At 40.7% G+C, this 16082-nt stretch overlaps 2 protein-coding genes across 5 annotated transcripts in view; one reads left to right on the top strand and one right to left on the bottom strand.

The window, feature by feature from the left end:
• Positions 1-1905, bottom strand: part of LOC106082815 (uncharacterized) — a 656305-nt gene extending 654400 nt beyond the window's left edge. The window contains exon 1 of one of the 2 annotated variants that reach the window (XM_059364021.1): positions 975-1905. The gene's annotated coding sequence lies outside the window, so the exon portion shown is untranslated. The remainder of the gene's footprint in view (positions 1-974) is intronic. The other variant, XM_059364020.1, reaches the window with a different exon arrangement.
• Positions 1906-4457: 2552 nt separating this feature from the next.
• LOC106086004 (histone-lysine N-methyltransferase PR-Set7) lies at positions 4458-15166 on the top strand. 3 transcript variants are annotated; one of them, XM_059364032.1, is made up of 3 exons: positions 4458-4729; positions 4965-5723; positions 12981-15166. In XM_059364032.1, exons 2-3 carry the CDS (start codon positions 5390-5392, stop codon positions 15095-15097), a joined length of 2451 nt encoding a protein of 816 aa, XP_059220015.1. In that variant the 5' UTR covers positions 4458-4729; positions 4965-5389; the 3' UTR covers positions 15098-15166. The 3 variants fall into 3 exon arrangements, with proteins under 3 accessions (XP_059220015.1, XP_013105955.2, XP_059220016.1); XM_013250501.2 differs by lacking the exon at positions 4458-4729 and adding an exon at positions 4764-4864; XM_059364033.1 differs by lacking the exons at positions 4458-4729; positions 4965-5723 and adding an exon at positions 5942-6017.
• Positions 15167-16082: the final 916 nt, after the last annotated feature.

Genomic DNA, 16082 nt, shown 5'->3' with positions numbered 1-16082 from the left:
TCAAATTTCGCAACATACTGTTCAGTTACAACTTCCAACAACCTTGCTTAGTACAGTTCAAATCGGTCGATAACCTAATGAAACTCACATATAAGCCTTTATACCGATTTGACATTTGAGCCCCTGAAAGCCGATTGGCACGTAGTGTTTTATTCGGACTTTCAACAGCCATGGCAAGTATTATCCACCTGATATGACTTCGATATAAACCGATCTCTAGATTAGCCTTCTGCGGCCCCTAGAAGCTTGCAAAATCCATTATGGTGATCGATTCCCAACATTCGGCCCGGCCAAACCTAGCACGTTTTTGCTTGTTTCATATAAATTGAATACCTACTCCACATTTAAATAACGTCACACTAATTAATGAAAAAAATTTTGTTTTGGTCTTCAATTGCGGATTCAAAACAAAAAATTAAAGCCAATTATTATGGTTCTATGTGGTGTGGTATGTTAAGCATAACCTGTAATACGGTCTACTGCTATTTTCAGTTTGTCATGAGCAATGACCTTTAAATGAGTGGTGGCTCCCCATTGATTTGACTTATGCCGCATATACACACATAAGCATCTCCACAACAACGTTCGTTGTTAAGAGAACTACCAAACAAATACGGACGACAATCATAGCAAAACTTGTCCAATAGCGCAAAAACCCCTAATAAGGTCCACCAAAAGAATACCAAAATTACCCACAAAACATTGGAAGGAAGCTTTAGAACTTTGAAATTGATTGCTTCAAAATATTTTGCCAGCCCTCAGCCCAGGATGGTCAATACATTTGTAGGTAAGAAGCTATTCATGCTCCTCAAAATCAAATAAAATATATATAAAGGTATTGCAGAACCAAGTCCCTGTTTTGTTGGGGTTTTTGATGATGATGATTTGCTTTGGCATCATGGTTAGATCTCCTCTGCAGATGGGAGGAAATGAATGGTCGTGTGGTGGTATGATTGTTTGGCTTATGAACTCACCTTTTTCCCCATTCTTCTTTCTGTGCTGGATTCTCGTCTTGGTTGATTGCCATAAATGACGATGACGACGCCAACAACAACAACAACTGACTGACTGACTGTTGGTGTTGCTATTATTGTTGTTGTTGTTATTGCTGTTGCGATTGTTGTGTTTTTTTTGTTATTACTAGCAATAACTTCTACTCATTCTCTGGCATTGCTGCTGCTGTGGATGATTGTGGGGCTGCTGATTCTTCTTCTTCTTCTCGTATAGCAGCGGCTGTAAACCTGTTTTAACCAACTGCTCAAATCATACACAAGCACTGGTCGCTCACACAACATCCATTCATGGGCGACTAACACCGCACGTACAAATACACAGACACACACACACACTCTCACACGTACTCTTGTGGAGGCATACGCTTTTTTTACAATTTACTGTGTGCCGTTTGTTACACATACACCACAAACAGCAGTGCTGCTTATGCTTCTTCTTTTTCTTCTTTACATTTGCCCATATTATATTAATTTTTTTATCAGAGACACAACTACACTTGCACACAACAGCTCAAAGCACTACTTGGCCACTTTGCAACACTTAATAATAATACAAAAATTTGCTACTATATTTTTTTCTCTGAATTTTCTTAATATTTTGCTTATTTTCTATTCGTAGACTTTATTTGATTAAATTTTCTTTTATTTTATATTATTAAAATTTTCGATTTTGCTTCTATTTCTAATTTCTAGATTTATTTCATATCTTTTTGCTCATCACGACTTCCGCCGCATTTTGCGTTTTTTCCGTTTTCGCGTTAAAATCGCCCGCCGTGTTTCGCTTTTGACTACCGACAACCGCACCGTTACAAATACAAACATCGACTGTTTTTGATTCTTCGACGTTGAAACTGGTTTCGTTGGAGCATATGCATAGTTTGTGTGCATGTGCGAGAGTGTGTGCGTGTTAACATGTTTTCGTTGATTTGCTTTGACTTGACTTGACTTTAACACTCTCTTATGTGAGAGTGTTTGCTCTTAAAAGCCTGACTGTGTGTTTTGACAAAAACAAGAAAATGACGGAACAGCAAGAATCCTCAAAGAGGGTTAAACAGTTAAACAGTTACACAGCTGTTGTTAGAAACAGGGTTGTTAGCTAATGCACCAGCAGAGATGTGAAAACGTTTTTGTTATATGGGTTAATTGTAGTAATCTAAATAAAATACTTTGGAACCTTAATTTTAAAATATATAATGAAAATATCCATAGAAGTGAACAGCTAATTACTAAAGGCATAATCAAGCAGACGATAGATAGAACGCAACAAACTGCTACCACAACACCAAAGATCACTTTTTTGAAACACAACAAAAATGTCAACGATAACATAAAGCTTTTATTTGTATTGTTTAATAAGTAATGGGGAGGACGCAGACCTATGCATGTCCGTCTATGATGCCGAACGCATGGATTCAAAACGCAATATAAACATCAGACAAAATTTTGATAATGCTGGCTACATTTGTGAGGTATTCTGCCATGTTAAAACTTCTCTATCAAGTGGTGTCGCTATGAGGCATTCCGCATTGTGGGGAATTCGACCTCAAAAGTGTCGTTCGTTTAATTGAAAATTTAAATTGGGAGTTATGATAAGGGTATAAAATTCTCTTTCATTTTCAGGAAAAAATATTAACTTAGGACATCTAACCTACGTATTATTCTATTCTTCAATTTAACTTGATTTTGTATAATTTTTGTTTTTACAAATTTTGCTCCAGTTGAAATTAAACATTTTCACGTCGTAGAATAATACATTTCTGACGACTTTAAAATTATTGTTTTTTTAGAAAAACATGGAGATATAGCTGACTTTTCAAGCGCGTCAAACTTCGAATCTTGGTTTTTCTAATTCAGGGGATCCTCGACTATATATATGTTCAAAGAAGTTCTGCCCGTTTTTACCCCATTTGGATTTTTGGACCCTTTGAATACCGATAAAAAAATTAGCAAAAATTGCACTCAGTATTTTGTTGTTGGGCAATCTTACTTCGTACAGATTGATTGCAATAGCTTGTTATGAATGAAACATTTATTTTTGTATTTATTTTAGAAGTATACTTCTTATGTATGCATCCACAAATACAATTTTTTTCCACCTCTAGTAAGTAAATACATGTGAAGCGAAACAAACACTTTTCAACAATATTTTCCGCTTTTTTCTATATGGAGTTTCTCAACGAAAACCGATATAGTACCAACCTTAATCCGCTAGATCCAGGACGTCAAAGTTCTAGATAAATTATCAACGCAGGCTTATATGGAACATCTGTTGTCAGGATTGTCATACTATGCTTTTCACAAATAAGTATGACTAAGACATATTGACCAGGTAGTGTACTGCAAACAGCTGAGTACAATTTTTTACGCGAAGTGCACTAACTGTCAACGAGTTTTGATTGCGTGTGCGCATTATAGTTAAGAACCATAACACAAACAAACAACGAAAAATGGCGCGAACTAGAGACATACTAAAAATTAGGGTTGCACTCATCACTGATTTTGGCAGATAGAGCACTCAATTTTTTGCTGTTACCTGTTAAGTTTGTCTTGAGTATGACCACTTGCAGAAATACCTCTATTGTGAATGGTTAAAAAATTAAAGCAAATATTTATACATTTGCGTGTACAAATCTTAATAAATTTTATTCAAATGTAAATTTTAGTCATACATTTTACAGCTATTTACAATTTTTCCTCGTATTGTTTTAACAGATTTGCAAATGGTGTTACCACAGATATGCACTGGAAACTTTTTTGCGTTTATTCCCTTCATGGCTTGTCTATACAGTACTTAAATAAAACAAAGCCAGTGTTGTGCTCATGAGATAACCTTTAATAACTGAGCCATGACTTTTCATTATGACTACTGTGAATTTCATACAAAATGTGTATATTGCGATTGAGAGAGTGTTCGAAATTAAATGATACTAAAAGATAATTCAAATACCCAAAATCTGTATCAGGCAAAAGCATATTTATTCATTTGCATTAAATGAAATAATTTAAAATAAATATATACATATTTTAAATTTCTTCCAAAAGCAAAACTAAATTCCTTCCTACGTGCCCCAAGGAACGTGTAAAAACATTCACAATAGGTAATGTGATCACCGATTTGTTGAACGATTAGCGTATTGACCACAACAATAAAATTAGAGCCAAAACTTAAAAAAGATCTGCTGCAAGGGCATTACAACACCTTATCGCTCTAATATTATTTATTTAAACCTTTAATACTATTTATTTTAATGTTTATTTGATTAAAATACAATTTTTTTCCTTCCAAAGCACTGCGCCATCTGCACTTGTTTACAAGACTACAGCCCCCCTAGACACATATTTTGTGTTTGCCAATTGGCATTTCAAAATGTTTACCTTTGGTATACGTAGAGGGCTGTCAAATTAGCATCTCTTTCTAGCATTCATGAAAATAGAACGCTACCAAATCTAAGCATCTCACTCGCGACGTTATATCAAAAAGAACAACAACAAACAACGACGAACATAAAATAAAATTACAGAAAGAAAAAATGTAGTTGTAAACAACGCACGGAAAGGATCTTATAGAGAACACAAACCAGTTGCAGTCATTCATCGGAAATCTCCAAATAATTGCCTTAATATAATTTTTTTGATAAATAGTTTATACGACGAGGACGGGAAAGAGTCTACAACTGATCCAGCCTATCCAAGCGACGTTTGTTGGTTTGACACGGGTAGGTTACGTTGGTGCGGTTAGAAGCGAGGCAGGTCAGGCGAAAGAGAACACCACACAAAAAAAACTATTAAACAAATGAAAAAATAAAATTCTGTAACGAAAAGGCACCAGCTGACTGTGGATTTGTGCACAAGTATTTTACAATCTTTGTTTTGTGGTTATGGAATATTTTCCATATATCCAAGATCAATTTGGTAGTGCTAACGTTGACCTTTTCATTGTTGATTTTTTAGATTTCGGGCGGAAAATAGTACCCGGTGGCATACTACAACTACCAGAGCTGCTGCTTAGAAAAAATATTTAGTGAAAAATCCTACGCAAAGTTCTGGCTGTGCTATATAACCATAACACACTCGGTATTTCACGAATTTGGCGGCTGGCTTCAACGACGACATCAGAGATCGCTGAAAATTCATAGCTCATCATTATCACAGAGGCAGGAAACTCGCAGTTGATGGTCGAATAGTTTGTCGATTTGATTCCGCTGTTGCTGGTGTAGCCGTTTGAATGATATTTTAATGATTGTCATTTGATTTCCGCCTCCACCTTTATTTGGTTGGTTGGCGATTACATCCATAGCAGTGAGGGGTTGTGCTTTATTCGATAATTACACAAAGCCAAGGTTCTTCACCACCACCAGCTTAGGCATTGCAGCATCATGGTGCGTCGACGTACGCGCGCCTGTGCCAACTCCAAAGCGCCTGTTGAGTTGATGTCGAATGGGGGCTCGGCCGCAGCTGTTCTCGCATCTGCCGCCCAACTACTTGAGGACCAATACTTTGCCAGTCCCAAGAGAAAAGACTGTAAAGTTGAAGAATCTGCAGCTGCTGCTGCGGGTGGTGTTGATGACACGGGTGATCATAGCAGCAATGCCAGTAGTGGTGGTTCCTCTCCCGCTACTGTGCAGGCCGAAGATGCTGTTGCCTTAAGAACCAAACTGAAAGCCATCAGCCCCAGTAAAGCAAAAGGTGGCATTAATGGCCGTACAATTGGTAAGTCTTCTCCAACAATGTTTTCATTTTGTTCCTTTTCTGTTTTTATTTGTCTTACACACAAACTGTTTATGTTTTATTACCACCAAAACACACACACACACGCACGCACACACATAAGCTGGCAGTCATTGTCACAACATCATAGCCAGCGCCGCCAACGACAGTCGTCATAAAAATTGAATGTAGTGTAGTTGCAATGAGGCAGTATAACCTCAATCTTTTTGTGTTGACTTTTGACTTCGTCGCTGTAGTCGTCGTAGTCGTCATTGCGCTGAAGAGGGGAATTCGTATGTATGCATGCAATTGTATGAGTGTATATTTCTTCTAAACGTTGCACCAATCGAAACTTTTTCTTCTCCACCAGAGGCACAACACAACGAACAAAGAATGCTTCAAACTTTGTGTAAATAAAATCGAAGCCTGTTTTCAAAACGAAGCGAAATAGCAAAATATTGCTCAGAGTGCCATGATATCCCATGATACCTGCGAATAACTAGAACTGCTAAACAATCAGCCATTATTAGCAAGGGCTATATATCAAAGAAATCAAAAGAAAAGTTTTTATTTGCTTACTAAAAAGGTGGTCCACATATTGCAGAGCTGGTTTCCAATTATGCAAGGTTTGCACAGTAATTTTGATAAACGAGTGCTATATGGTATGGTAGCTAAGGCAGGAAGATTAGCAACAAAACAATGCACAATTATAGATAACATTTGAATGAAATAGATGCACATTTAGTTGGACACAATAAAATATGGGGAAAAAAAAAACTTCGTCATAGTGCAATGACTGGCAGTGTTGTTAAAATGCAAAATAAATTGCTTTAAGCATTTGATTCAATTTTCGCAAATCTTTCAGTGTGCTAATACTGGCGACATTTGTGAGGTATACAGCCATGTATAAACTTCTTTACCAAGACACGCCGCCTAGAGGGCTCGCCGTGCGATGTAAATAGTTGTTGTAGCCACACTTGCATGTGGAGGTAGCAATCCTCATCAATCTCCTATAGATAACCGTTCCGGTGCATAGGGCCGATTGTCGCGGGAACATGATGGCCATTGGTAAATAGTAGAAGTTATCTTTTGTTTAGTTATACACATGGTTCAGAATCGATCTGGGAAATACCATTTGCGCCCGGTAGCCAAGTTGGTATCTTACACTTTCAATCGAATTTTCTTCCGAATTTCAATACCAGAGTAGTTCTGGCTCAATTACGATCCGGCAGATGTAGTCGCCTCAATTCCTACAGAGCAGGGATTGATGCCAACGTGCAGAATTTATGTCCCGATTGTGACTAGGGACCACACGTCACCTGTTTAACTGCCCAGCCAAACCCAGATCTGTCTAGACGCAGCCCATCTTAGTCAAAGAATTCCTAGATCTGACTACTCAACAGAAACAAGCAGACGAAAGATAGAACATAACACACTGCTATCCCAACAACTACCTGGCACAGGATAACTATGAGCATCACACAGGCTTGAACTTTGAACTCAATCTGCGAGGTGTTCTTGGTTATAACGAGAGGTTTAGCTGAGGGCTCCGGGGCGCGTCCGCAGGTTGCGGATAGTGGAATGCTCCATACGGAGTAACTGTAACGGCAGTCGCGTACAATCAGCGGTCTTTCTCAGTGAGAGGCGGAGTGGTACCCCATCGGCTCTTGCTTGAATACTGAGTGGCGCCTTAAAACAGGCAATAGCCATTATGCTCCCGCGGCGATCGGTCGTATAGACCGGAACGAACTTGCTTAAAAATAAGAGCTTGACGAGAATCGCCACCAACGCCACATGTAAATGTGGCTACAACAACAACAACAATAATATTCCCGACTTTTTTTTTAGAAATCACTTCAGATTAAATTTCAACTTGTATATCGGCATTGGAGGCCAGCGTAGCGCAGAGGTTAGAATGTGCCCTTATTATGCCGAAAGCCTGGGTACACAGATATCCCGGCACGGGATGCTTATCGGTATTGCCCAATTTATCATACAGTTGGCCAGGTTAGGCTAGAGGAGCAGTCTTTTTTTATAAAAAAAAACCCCAAATGTGATACCACAGGGACAGATCGGGACTCTGGTGGGAATCGAATGCACGACACCCGCACTGGTTGTTGTTGTTCTTGCCGAAGAAGGACTCAATCGGGTCAAACCGACTGATATGGGATTGTGGCAGCCGGTACCTTCGCACTCGTAATCCGACCACACTTACAATTCCACTATCAGGCCGACCATGCATACAGTTACATCATTGGTATTAAAATCATGGCGCCGTTTGATGCACCGAATTGATGAAATCCTTTAATCAGTCGGGCACTGCCGTCTGAGTGGCACATGTAAACTGTTCGTTCATTTCTTCGTTCTGCTAGATCATATCCTGGAAAGCCTGCTTCGAGCGCTACTTATCCATCCAGGCTCTAAAAAAAGACTGGAATCGTTTTTGTAACGTTCGTCGGAAGAAGATCCATCATCTGTTTGGCATAATCATTAATTGGAATGGATTTATGCACATTTAACATTGTTTTTACTAACGTCGGTAGCATAGTCCTACTGATATGGTGCAGAGCGCTGCAGCGTAACAACCACAACCAAGAATGACGAATGAAATAGTTTCAGAGGGTATGCCATTGAACGCTGAAATGTACACCCTCGATATGTGCACAATACTCCGAGATCTCATTAACACAGCTGCCGCTTCTTTTACACCAGCTGATGTCGACTAATTTCCTGGCGCAGACAATGGGACTCACATACGAGAGGATTAGAAGGGTTTGTCCTTCTAATACTAATGACACTAGAATCAGGAAACTCGATCTATAAGGCATGGTAACTTTAGTTGTGGTTTACAAACCGCGGCCTTAGTCATTTCACTGACTCTCTTTCGATTCTTTCAAAGGCTGCAGTTACTACTTCCGGTGACCGACCTATGATATCGATATCGTCGGCATAGGCAAGTAGCATATGCTCTCTTGTGATTAATGTGCCATATCTATTCACTTCTGCATCTCGTATAATCTTCTCCAGCAGGATATTAAAGAGATCACACGATAGGCTGTCTCCTTGTCTGAAACCTCGTTTGGTATTAAATGGTTCGGAGAGATTCTTTCCTATTCTTACTGAGGAACGGGTATCAGCAAGTGTCATCCTGCAGAGTCTTATTAATTTTGCAGGGATACCAAACTCAGACATGGCTTGAAATACCTTTGAACGTGAAGGTGTATCGAAGGCGGCTTTGTAGTCAACAAAGAGGTGGTAGGTGTTGATTTGTCCTTCTCGGGTCTTTTCCAGGATTTGGCGCAGTGTGAATATCTGGTCTAGGGTGGATTTACCACGCCTAAAGCCGCATTGATAGGGCCCAATTATCTCATTGACTTTAGGTTTTAATCTTTCACACAGTACGCTCGTGAGTATCTTGTATGCGATGGGGAGGAGACTTATTCCTCTGTAGTTGGCACATTCCGTCTTATCTCCTTTCTTGTGTACGGGACATAGTATGCTGAGGTTCCAATCATCGGGTATGCGTTCTTCTAGCCAGATTGCGCAGATAAGCTGATGCATACGCCTTGTCGCCTCCGGTCTTAAATAGTTCAGCGGGTAACCCGTCGGCTCCTGCTGCCTTGTTGTTCTTTAGTCGGGTTACTGCTACTTGGACCTCATTCAGACTAGGAGGTAAACATTCTATACCATCATCAGGGATTGGTTCTGCGGTATCCCCTTCGCCGCCAACATCAGAACCTAGCAGTTGGGTTAAATGTTCTTACCATATTCTCAGCATGTTGTCTGTGTCAGTTACCAGATTTCCTTCTTTGTCTCTGCAGGAGGATGTGCCTGCACCAAAGCCATCGGTTTGGTGTTTAATCTTTGGTAGAATTTCCGGACTTCATTCTGACTCCTGTACATCTCAATTCGCTCGCACTCACGTCTTTCCATTTCCTTTTTCTTTCTGCGGAATAGACGTTTCCCCTTTTTCTTTTTCTCCCGATACCTCTCCTTCATCTGGCGCGTTGCTACTGATTGCAGGGTTGCTCTATATGCCGCATACTTGGCTTCAGTAGCATCTCGACACTCTTGGTCGTACCATGGGTTTTTTTAGAGGAGGCTTTCGGTACCGAAGTACGGATTTCGCGGCATTTTCCATGGAGTGGGCAATAGTTTGCCACTGCGCCATTATATCATCGGAACAAGGAGTGCTTTCATCAAGCAGTTGGGTCAGTCGAGTGGAGTATGCCGCCGCCATTTGTTGTGTCTGCAGCTTTTCAATGTCCAGCTTCCGTGCAGTGTCAGATCGTACTTTCCTCGCCATGTTCAAACGGGTGCGAACCTTTGCTGCAACAAGGTAATGATCCGAATCTATATTCGCTCCACGGATCGATCGTACATCTAACACGCTGGATGAATGCCTTCCATCTATCACAACGTGATCAATTTGGTTTCTCGTGTTTTGATCGGGTGACAGCCATGTAGTTTTGTGGATATTTTTATGTTGAAATCTGGTGCTACTAACTACCATGTTTTTTGCCGCGGCGAAATCTATCAGCCCCAACCCATTACTGGACGTTATCTCGTGGAGGCTAAACTTTCCGACTGTTGGACCAAAAATGTCTTCCTTCCCTATTTTCGCATTAAAATCTCCCAGAACGATTTTAAAATCATGGGCGGGGCAGCGGTCATACTCTCCCTCTAGGCGCTCGTAGAAAATATCCTTGGTCTGCTCGTCTTTGGCTTAAGTCGAGGCATGGGCACAAATAAGGCTGATGTTGAAGAATTTGGCTTTTATGCGGATTGTGGCTAGCCTCTCATCCAACGGAGTAAAGCTGGAGACTAGGTGTTTCAGTCTCCGACTAAACACAAATCCGCAGCCAAATCCATGCCTCGTGTTATGGCAGCTATAGTATAGTTCATCACCGTTTGGTGTTGTAGTGACGCCATTCCCAGTCCATCGCACTTCCTGTAAGGCGGTTATATCTGCCTTGTACTTCTCTAATACATCCGCCAGCGCGTATACTGCACCTTCTCTATAAAGAGTGCGGACATTCCAGGTGCAGATCCGCAAATCTTGGTCCTTTTTTTCGTTTGAGTGGGTCGTCAACGTTGGGGGGGTCCGTTCTTACTATTCCTTTGTTTTCCATAGTAGTTCTATGTTTTCCGGGGGCGGTTTACTGGCCCAGCGCCCCAACCGCATGCGTCTCTGGGATTGCATGTATCCCTCGTTGTGGCGAGCCGCTTGCTCCAAGATCCGACGCTTGCCGCCAGCCGCCCCTAACTTGGGAGCAGACGTTGATGTTGGCTATTGGTTATTTGAAGGCGCCAATAACTCGCCTTGTCATCTCGAGTATCATTGGCACTCAGTATTTAATTAAGAGCCAGTGCCACCTGACTCCTCACTGAGACTCTCCTCTCGAAAATCGCTGACTGCCCGCGGCCGCATTTCGAAGGAGTAAAGCTAGCCGCTTGAAATTTTGCACAAATACTTCTTATTAGTGTAGGTCGGTTGGGATTTTAAATGGGCCATATCGGTTCACGTTTTGATGAGTTTTGAGTCTTGACTTCTTGAGCCACTAGAGGGCACAATTTTTATCCGATTTGGCTGAAAGTTTGCATGAGGTATTTTATTATGACTTTCAACAACTGTGCTGAGGATGGTTCAAATCGGTTCATAACTTGATAAAGCTGCCATATAAACCAGTCTGGGGTCTTGACTTCTTGAGCCACTAGAGGGCGCAATTATTATCCGATTTGGCTGAAATTTTGCATGAGGTGTTTTGTTATGACTTTCAACAACTTCGCTAAAAATAATTCAAATCGGTCCATAACCTTATATAGCTGCCATATAAACCAATCTGGGGTCTTGACTTCTTGAGCCACTAGAGGGCGCAATTATTATCCGTTTTGGCTGAAAGTTTGCATGAGGTGTTTTGTTATGACTTTCAGCTGATGCGCTAAGTATGGTTTAAATCGGTCCAAAGCCTGATATAGCTGCCATATAAACCGATATCATGAGCCTCTAAAGGGCGCTAGTATTATCCGATTTGGCTGAAATTTTGTACAACGCCTTCTCTCATGACCTTTAACATACGCGTCGAATATGGTATAAATCGGTTTATAGCCTAATACAGCTCCCCTATAAACCAATCTCCCTATTTTACTTATTCAGCCCCTAAAGTGGGCAATTCTTACTAGATTTGGGTGAAATTTTACACAATGACTTCTACTATGGTCTCCAATATTCAATTCAATTATGGTGGTCCGAAATGAACCATAGCTTAATATTGTTCCAATAACACAGCAATTGTTTTCGTTTATCCTTTGTTCGTCTAAAAAAAGCTACCGGGAAAGAACTCGACAGATGCGATCCACGGTGGAGGGTATATAAGATTCGGCCCGGTCGAACTTGACACGCTGTTACTTGTTGAATTCCTAGTGCTTTAACACTTTTTGTACGTTTGAGTTTATTTGATGACTCTTTTTGCTAGATATGTACTTGTCTCATATCAATGAGTGCAATCCGATTTTAGGTTACTAATCAGCAACCCGATTCCCAGCGATGCACTGCTTCAGGGCACCCCTAAATGGCTCAATATATATCACAAACGCCACTAGCATTAACCATTGCAAGATTTATACTGAACATGTTTTCTGAGGGTCCACCCGGGATTTTAACCTCGTCATACCAATACTGTGTGAGGCGTTCGCCGGGTTTGTAACCCCTTTTTTCAAAGAAATTCCCAATTTGTGATTTTTTTTAAATCCCTTTTTTGTATCCCATTTCAAAATATCCCAACGGTAACCCTGGTAGGTGCCTGCAGATCGTAGATAGCTACTTTTTGTTCTGGTTGCATTAATTTTTATCCTGGGAGTGGTAGAGCCAAAAACTTTTTTAAACTTCCGTTGCTTCAGTGAGTTTTTAAGCGTCAAACGCAAGGCGTCAAATTCCCATTTTGTGATTTTTTTTTAAATCCTTTTTTTGTATCCCATTTCAAAATGTCGCAACGGTAACCCTGGTAGGTGCCTGCAAATCATAGATAGCTACTTTTAGTTCTGGTTGCATTAATTTTTACCCTGCGAATGGTGGGGCCAAAAACTTTTTTAAACTTCAGCTGCTTTCAGTGAGTTTTTAAGCGTCAAACGCAAGGCGATTTTTTTAAATTATGTTGGTTAATATTTTTAGTTAAAATCACTATTTTCGAGTTATTATTTTTGTCTCTTAACACCAAGCAGCTATAAGTAATTCTATGTTTGTTAAATTTCTTCCAAAAGGTGTTCCCCTTGCTACTCGTTCTCAGACGCGCACCATTGAGAATTTCTTCAAGGCCAGCGCTGCTGCCAAACAGAATAAAATTACCAATTATATGCAGGGTGCTGTTGGTGGAGATTGTGATGATTGGACCAACGCCGCCGAAACACAAAAAATCATACAACAGCCGATGTTGTCTGCTTCTGTTACACCGCCACACATGAATAAACTGCAAGAGCACATTGAACAGCAAAATCGTCAAATACACGGTGATCATAACTATCAGCAACCACATCAACTTCCAATGGTTATAAGTCGACGCAGTTTGGATCATGTTTTTGTGCCACAAGAGTTCATATTTGATCTCAGTGAGGACACCAATGATAGCCAACAAACAGATATATCCGAGGAGGCACCGCTACTGCATATAGACTCGGTGCACACTTCTGCCGCTGTAGTCATAACAAATGGATTTGATTTCACCACACATCGTTCTTCGCAACGTTCGGATAGTCATTCATCGTCGCACAGTAGTTCGAATACAAGTGGCACTGAAAACATATTCCTGCAAGAGCCTGTATTGACGCTTAACGTAGACAAGTCTCCCAATCAGGCGTCATCGATAAAGATAAATAAAACTCTAGAAGTACTACCGAAATTCTCTTCACCCAACAAAGCCTCGTCGTTGTTAACAACTCAAAGTCTAGATATGCAGCCAAAATTTCCATCACCGACATCTCTAACTGCCGCTGTCCTGCATCGACGTTTCAATCAAGTTGTAACGATGAATACGTCGCCTTGCAAAACCGACCCGTATGTCTCGTACGAGAGGAAACATTTGGAATTGAATTGTCATGATTACGCTATGATGATGATGCCAGAAAATGACAATAGTTCCTGTGATAGTGGTGTGGCATTCCACACAACCGTCACCACCACCACCACACAATCGAATGATACCGCAACAGTGGAAGCAGCAGCCCATGTAGCTTCCCCTGCAGCTGCAGTGGCAGCAAATCGCAGGCGCAAACCTGCAACTCCACATCGCATAGTCTGTCCATCACCAATAAAAGCGCCGGAAAGGGTCATTTCGCCGGCTAGCTCTCCATCGCCCCGGAAAATGGCTTCGGCTCTATCGCCTCGAAAGTCACAGAGACATGTAACAACCACAGCAATGGCCGCAGCCGGTGGTGGTGCGGCCGCTTTTATGCCAGTTACCAATAAAACAAGACGAAGACTGAATGTATCGCCTCAGAAAGAACAACAATCTGCCTTAGAAGATGATCAAGGAAATCATTTGGTTAACGGTCTAGCCATTGAGCAGGATGATGACGCGGTGGTCGTGCTGGTTGACGACGAAGTCGAGGTGGACGACGATCACGATATTGAGTGTGAAAATATGACCTCAAATGCCACAGATATGAAATTTACCCATCCCTCCCAAATCAATGGTGTGACAAAGTCAATTTTAAACTCTGCCAAACATCCCACAAATCAACAAAATGCCACAAACAACAAGGGCAGGCCGAAGGGTCACCATAAAACCAAATACACTGTACAGAGACCACATCATGCGGCTCTGAAACATCAGGCCCCTCAACCTCTGGCGGCCACAAATGGCAATCGTGAAGTTCTGCCTGTGCGACGAAGTGTACGAAAGACCAAAACTGCCGTAAAAGAGGAAATGATGCGCAACTTGGAACAGGCCATTCTCGAGGAACGCTGCGAAGGTCTAAAAATAGCCCTCTTTGAGGGCAAAGGGCGTGGTATTATATCGGAAAGGCGTTTTGAACGCGGCGAATTTGTCATCGAATATGTGGGCGATCTCATATCCACCACCGAAGCGGCCGAACGTGAGAAACGTTATGCCCTGGACGAAAATGCCGGCTGCTACATGTACTATTTTAAGCACAATAATCAGCAGTATTGCATAGATGCCACAGAGGACACAGGAAAACTGGGACGCCTGGTAAATCATTCTCGCAATGGTAATTTAATGACCAAAATCGTGGTGGTCAAACAGAAACCTCATTTAGTGTTAATAGCCAAAGATGATATTGAGGCAGGGGAGGAACTGTGTTACGATTACGGAGATCGTTCCAAAGAATCTTTGTTGCATCATCCGTGGTTGGCTTTTTAGGAAATAAATACGCATTGTTACCTACATTCTTCTTATTTAGACGCAAGCAGACAGAAACCAACAAAACAACAACCATTAACAATAACATTATTTTTTTTTTTTTTAATGTAAGAAGAAAAACAAAAGTTCTTAGAACTTGAAAATGTCTCACATCCATTACACACCCACACACACACACAAACTTACACCAATTCTTATTAGAGAAGTTTGATTAACATTAAACTAGATTATTATTATTATGTACAACATTAACACCACCACCACCACCACCACCACCACCACCACCTTTGTTTGTATGATGATCATGTTAAAGTTAAGGCCATAGACATAACATTTCTCTGAAGACATGACATAAGCAGCGGCATATGCAAAAAGTAAAAGAGAGTGTAGAAGCACTCAAAGTCGTTCAGTTTTTCACTGCACATTTGCGTTTTCTCAGCTGCTTTCAAGTTTCACAATGATAAAAAATCACCCATCAATTCCACCATTACTCCCAAAAACATAGTTAGCCAACCCACACCGACCCTAGTAATTTTTAAAATTTTATTTTTATTTTTATTTGCATTTTATGTTTTTAGGTAGAAGAGATAGAGACTTAAATTTTATATTTGTAGACCCCTTTAGAAAAAAAATATTAGCTACATGCTTTGCCATAAAGTCTAAACATTTTCAGTCAATGACAGCGATTTTTCATTCATTGGGGACGTTATTTTTTTACCACACAAAACTATTTTCTATCAGTCCAAAAACTCTATCCGTTTTGGAACAATGGAAAACTCACCTAACAACAAGTGATGTTAGATTCAAAATTTTTTCAATAACGGTTATAAGTTAGGTTATTTAATTTTTAGTCCATTGTGATACCACAGTTGGCGACAGGGCAAAAGCTATGGTGGGTGTTGAAACCACGACGCCTGCGTTGGGTAGATAAACTGCATAACACCACTGCTATCGAAGCCTATCTAATGGCTCAATTGATTTAAAA

Source organism: Stomoxys calcitrans, chromosome 2 (genome assembly GCF_963082655.1).
Source record: "Stomoxys calcitrans chromosome 2, idStoCalc2.1, whole genome shotgun sequence".
In the NCBI taxonomy this organism is placed as follows: domain Eukaryota; kingdom Metazoa; phylum Arthropoda; class Insecta; order Diptera; family Muscidae; genus Stomoxys; species Stomoxys calcitrans.
Note: the sequence above shows the minus strand (reverse complement) of the source record. Positions and strands in the feature narration are given on the sequence as shown.

What these genes read in the sequence shown, in the direction of transcription:
- LOC106086004 (XM_059364032.1), top strand. Translation starts at nt 5,390, where the DNA reads ATGGTGCGTCGACGTACGCGCGCCTGTGCCAACTCCAAAGCGCCTGTT. An exon ending in CATTAATGGCCGTACAATTG is followed by an intron (nt 5,724 to 12,980) that starts GTAAGTCTTCTC and finishes TTCTTCCAAAAG; the next exon opens with GTGTTCCCCTTGCTACTCGT.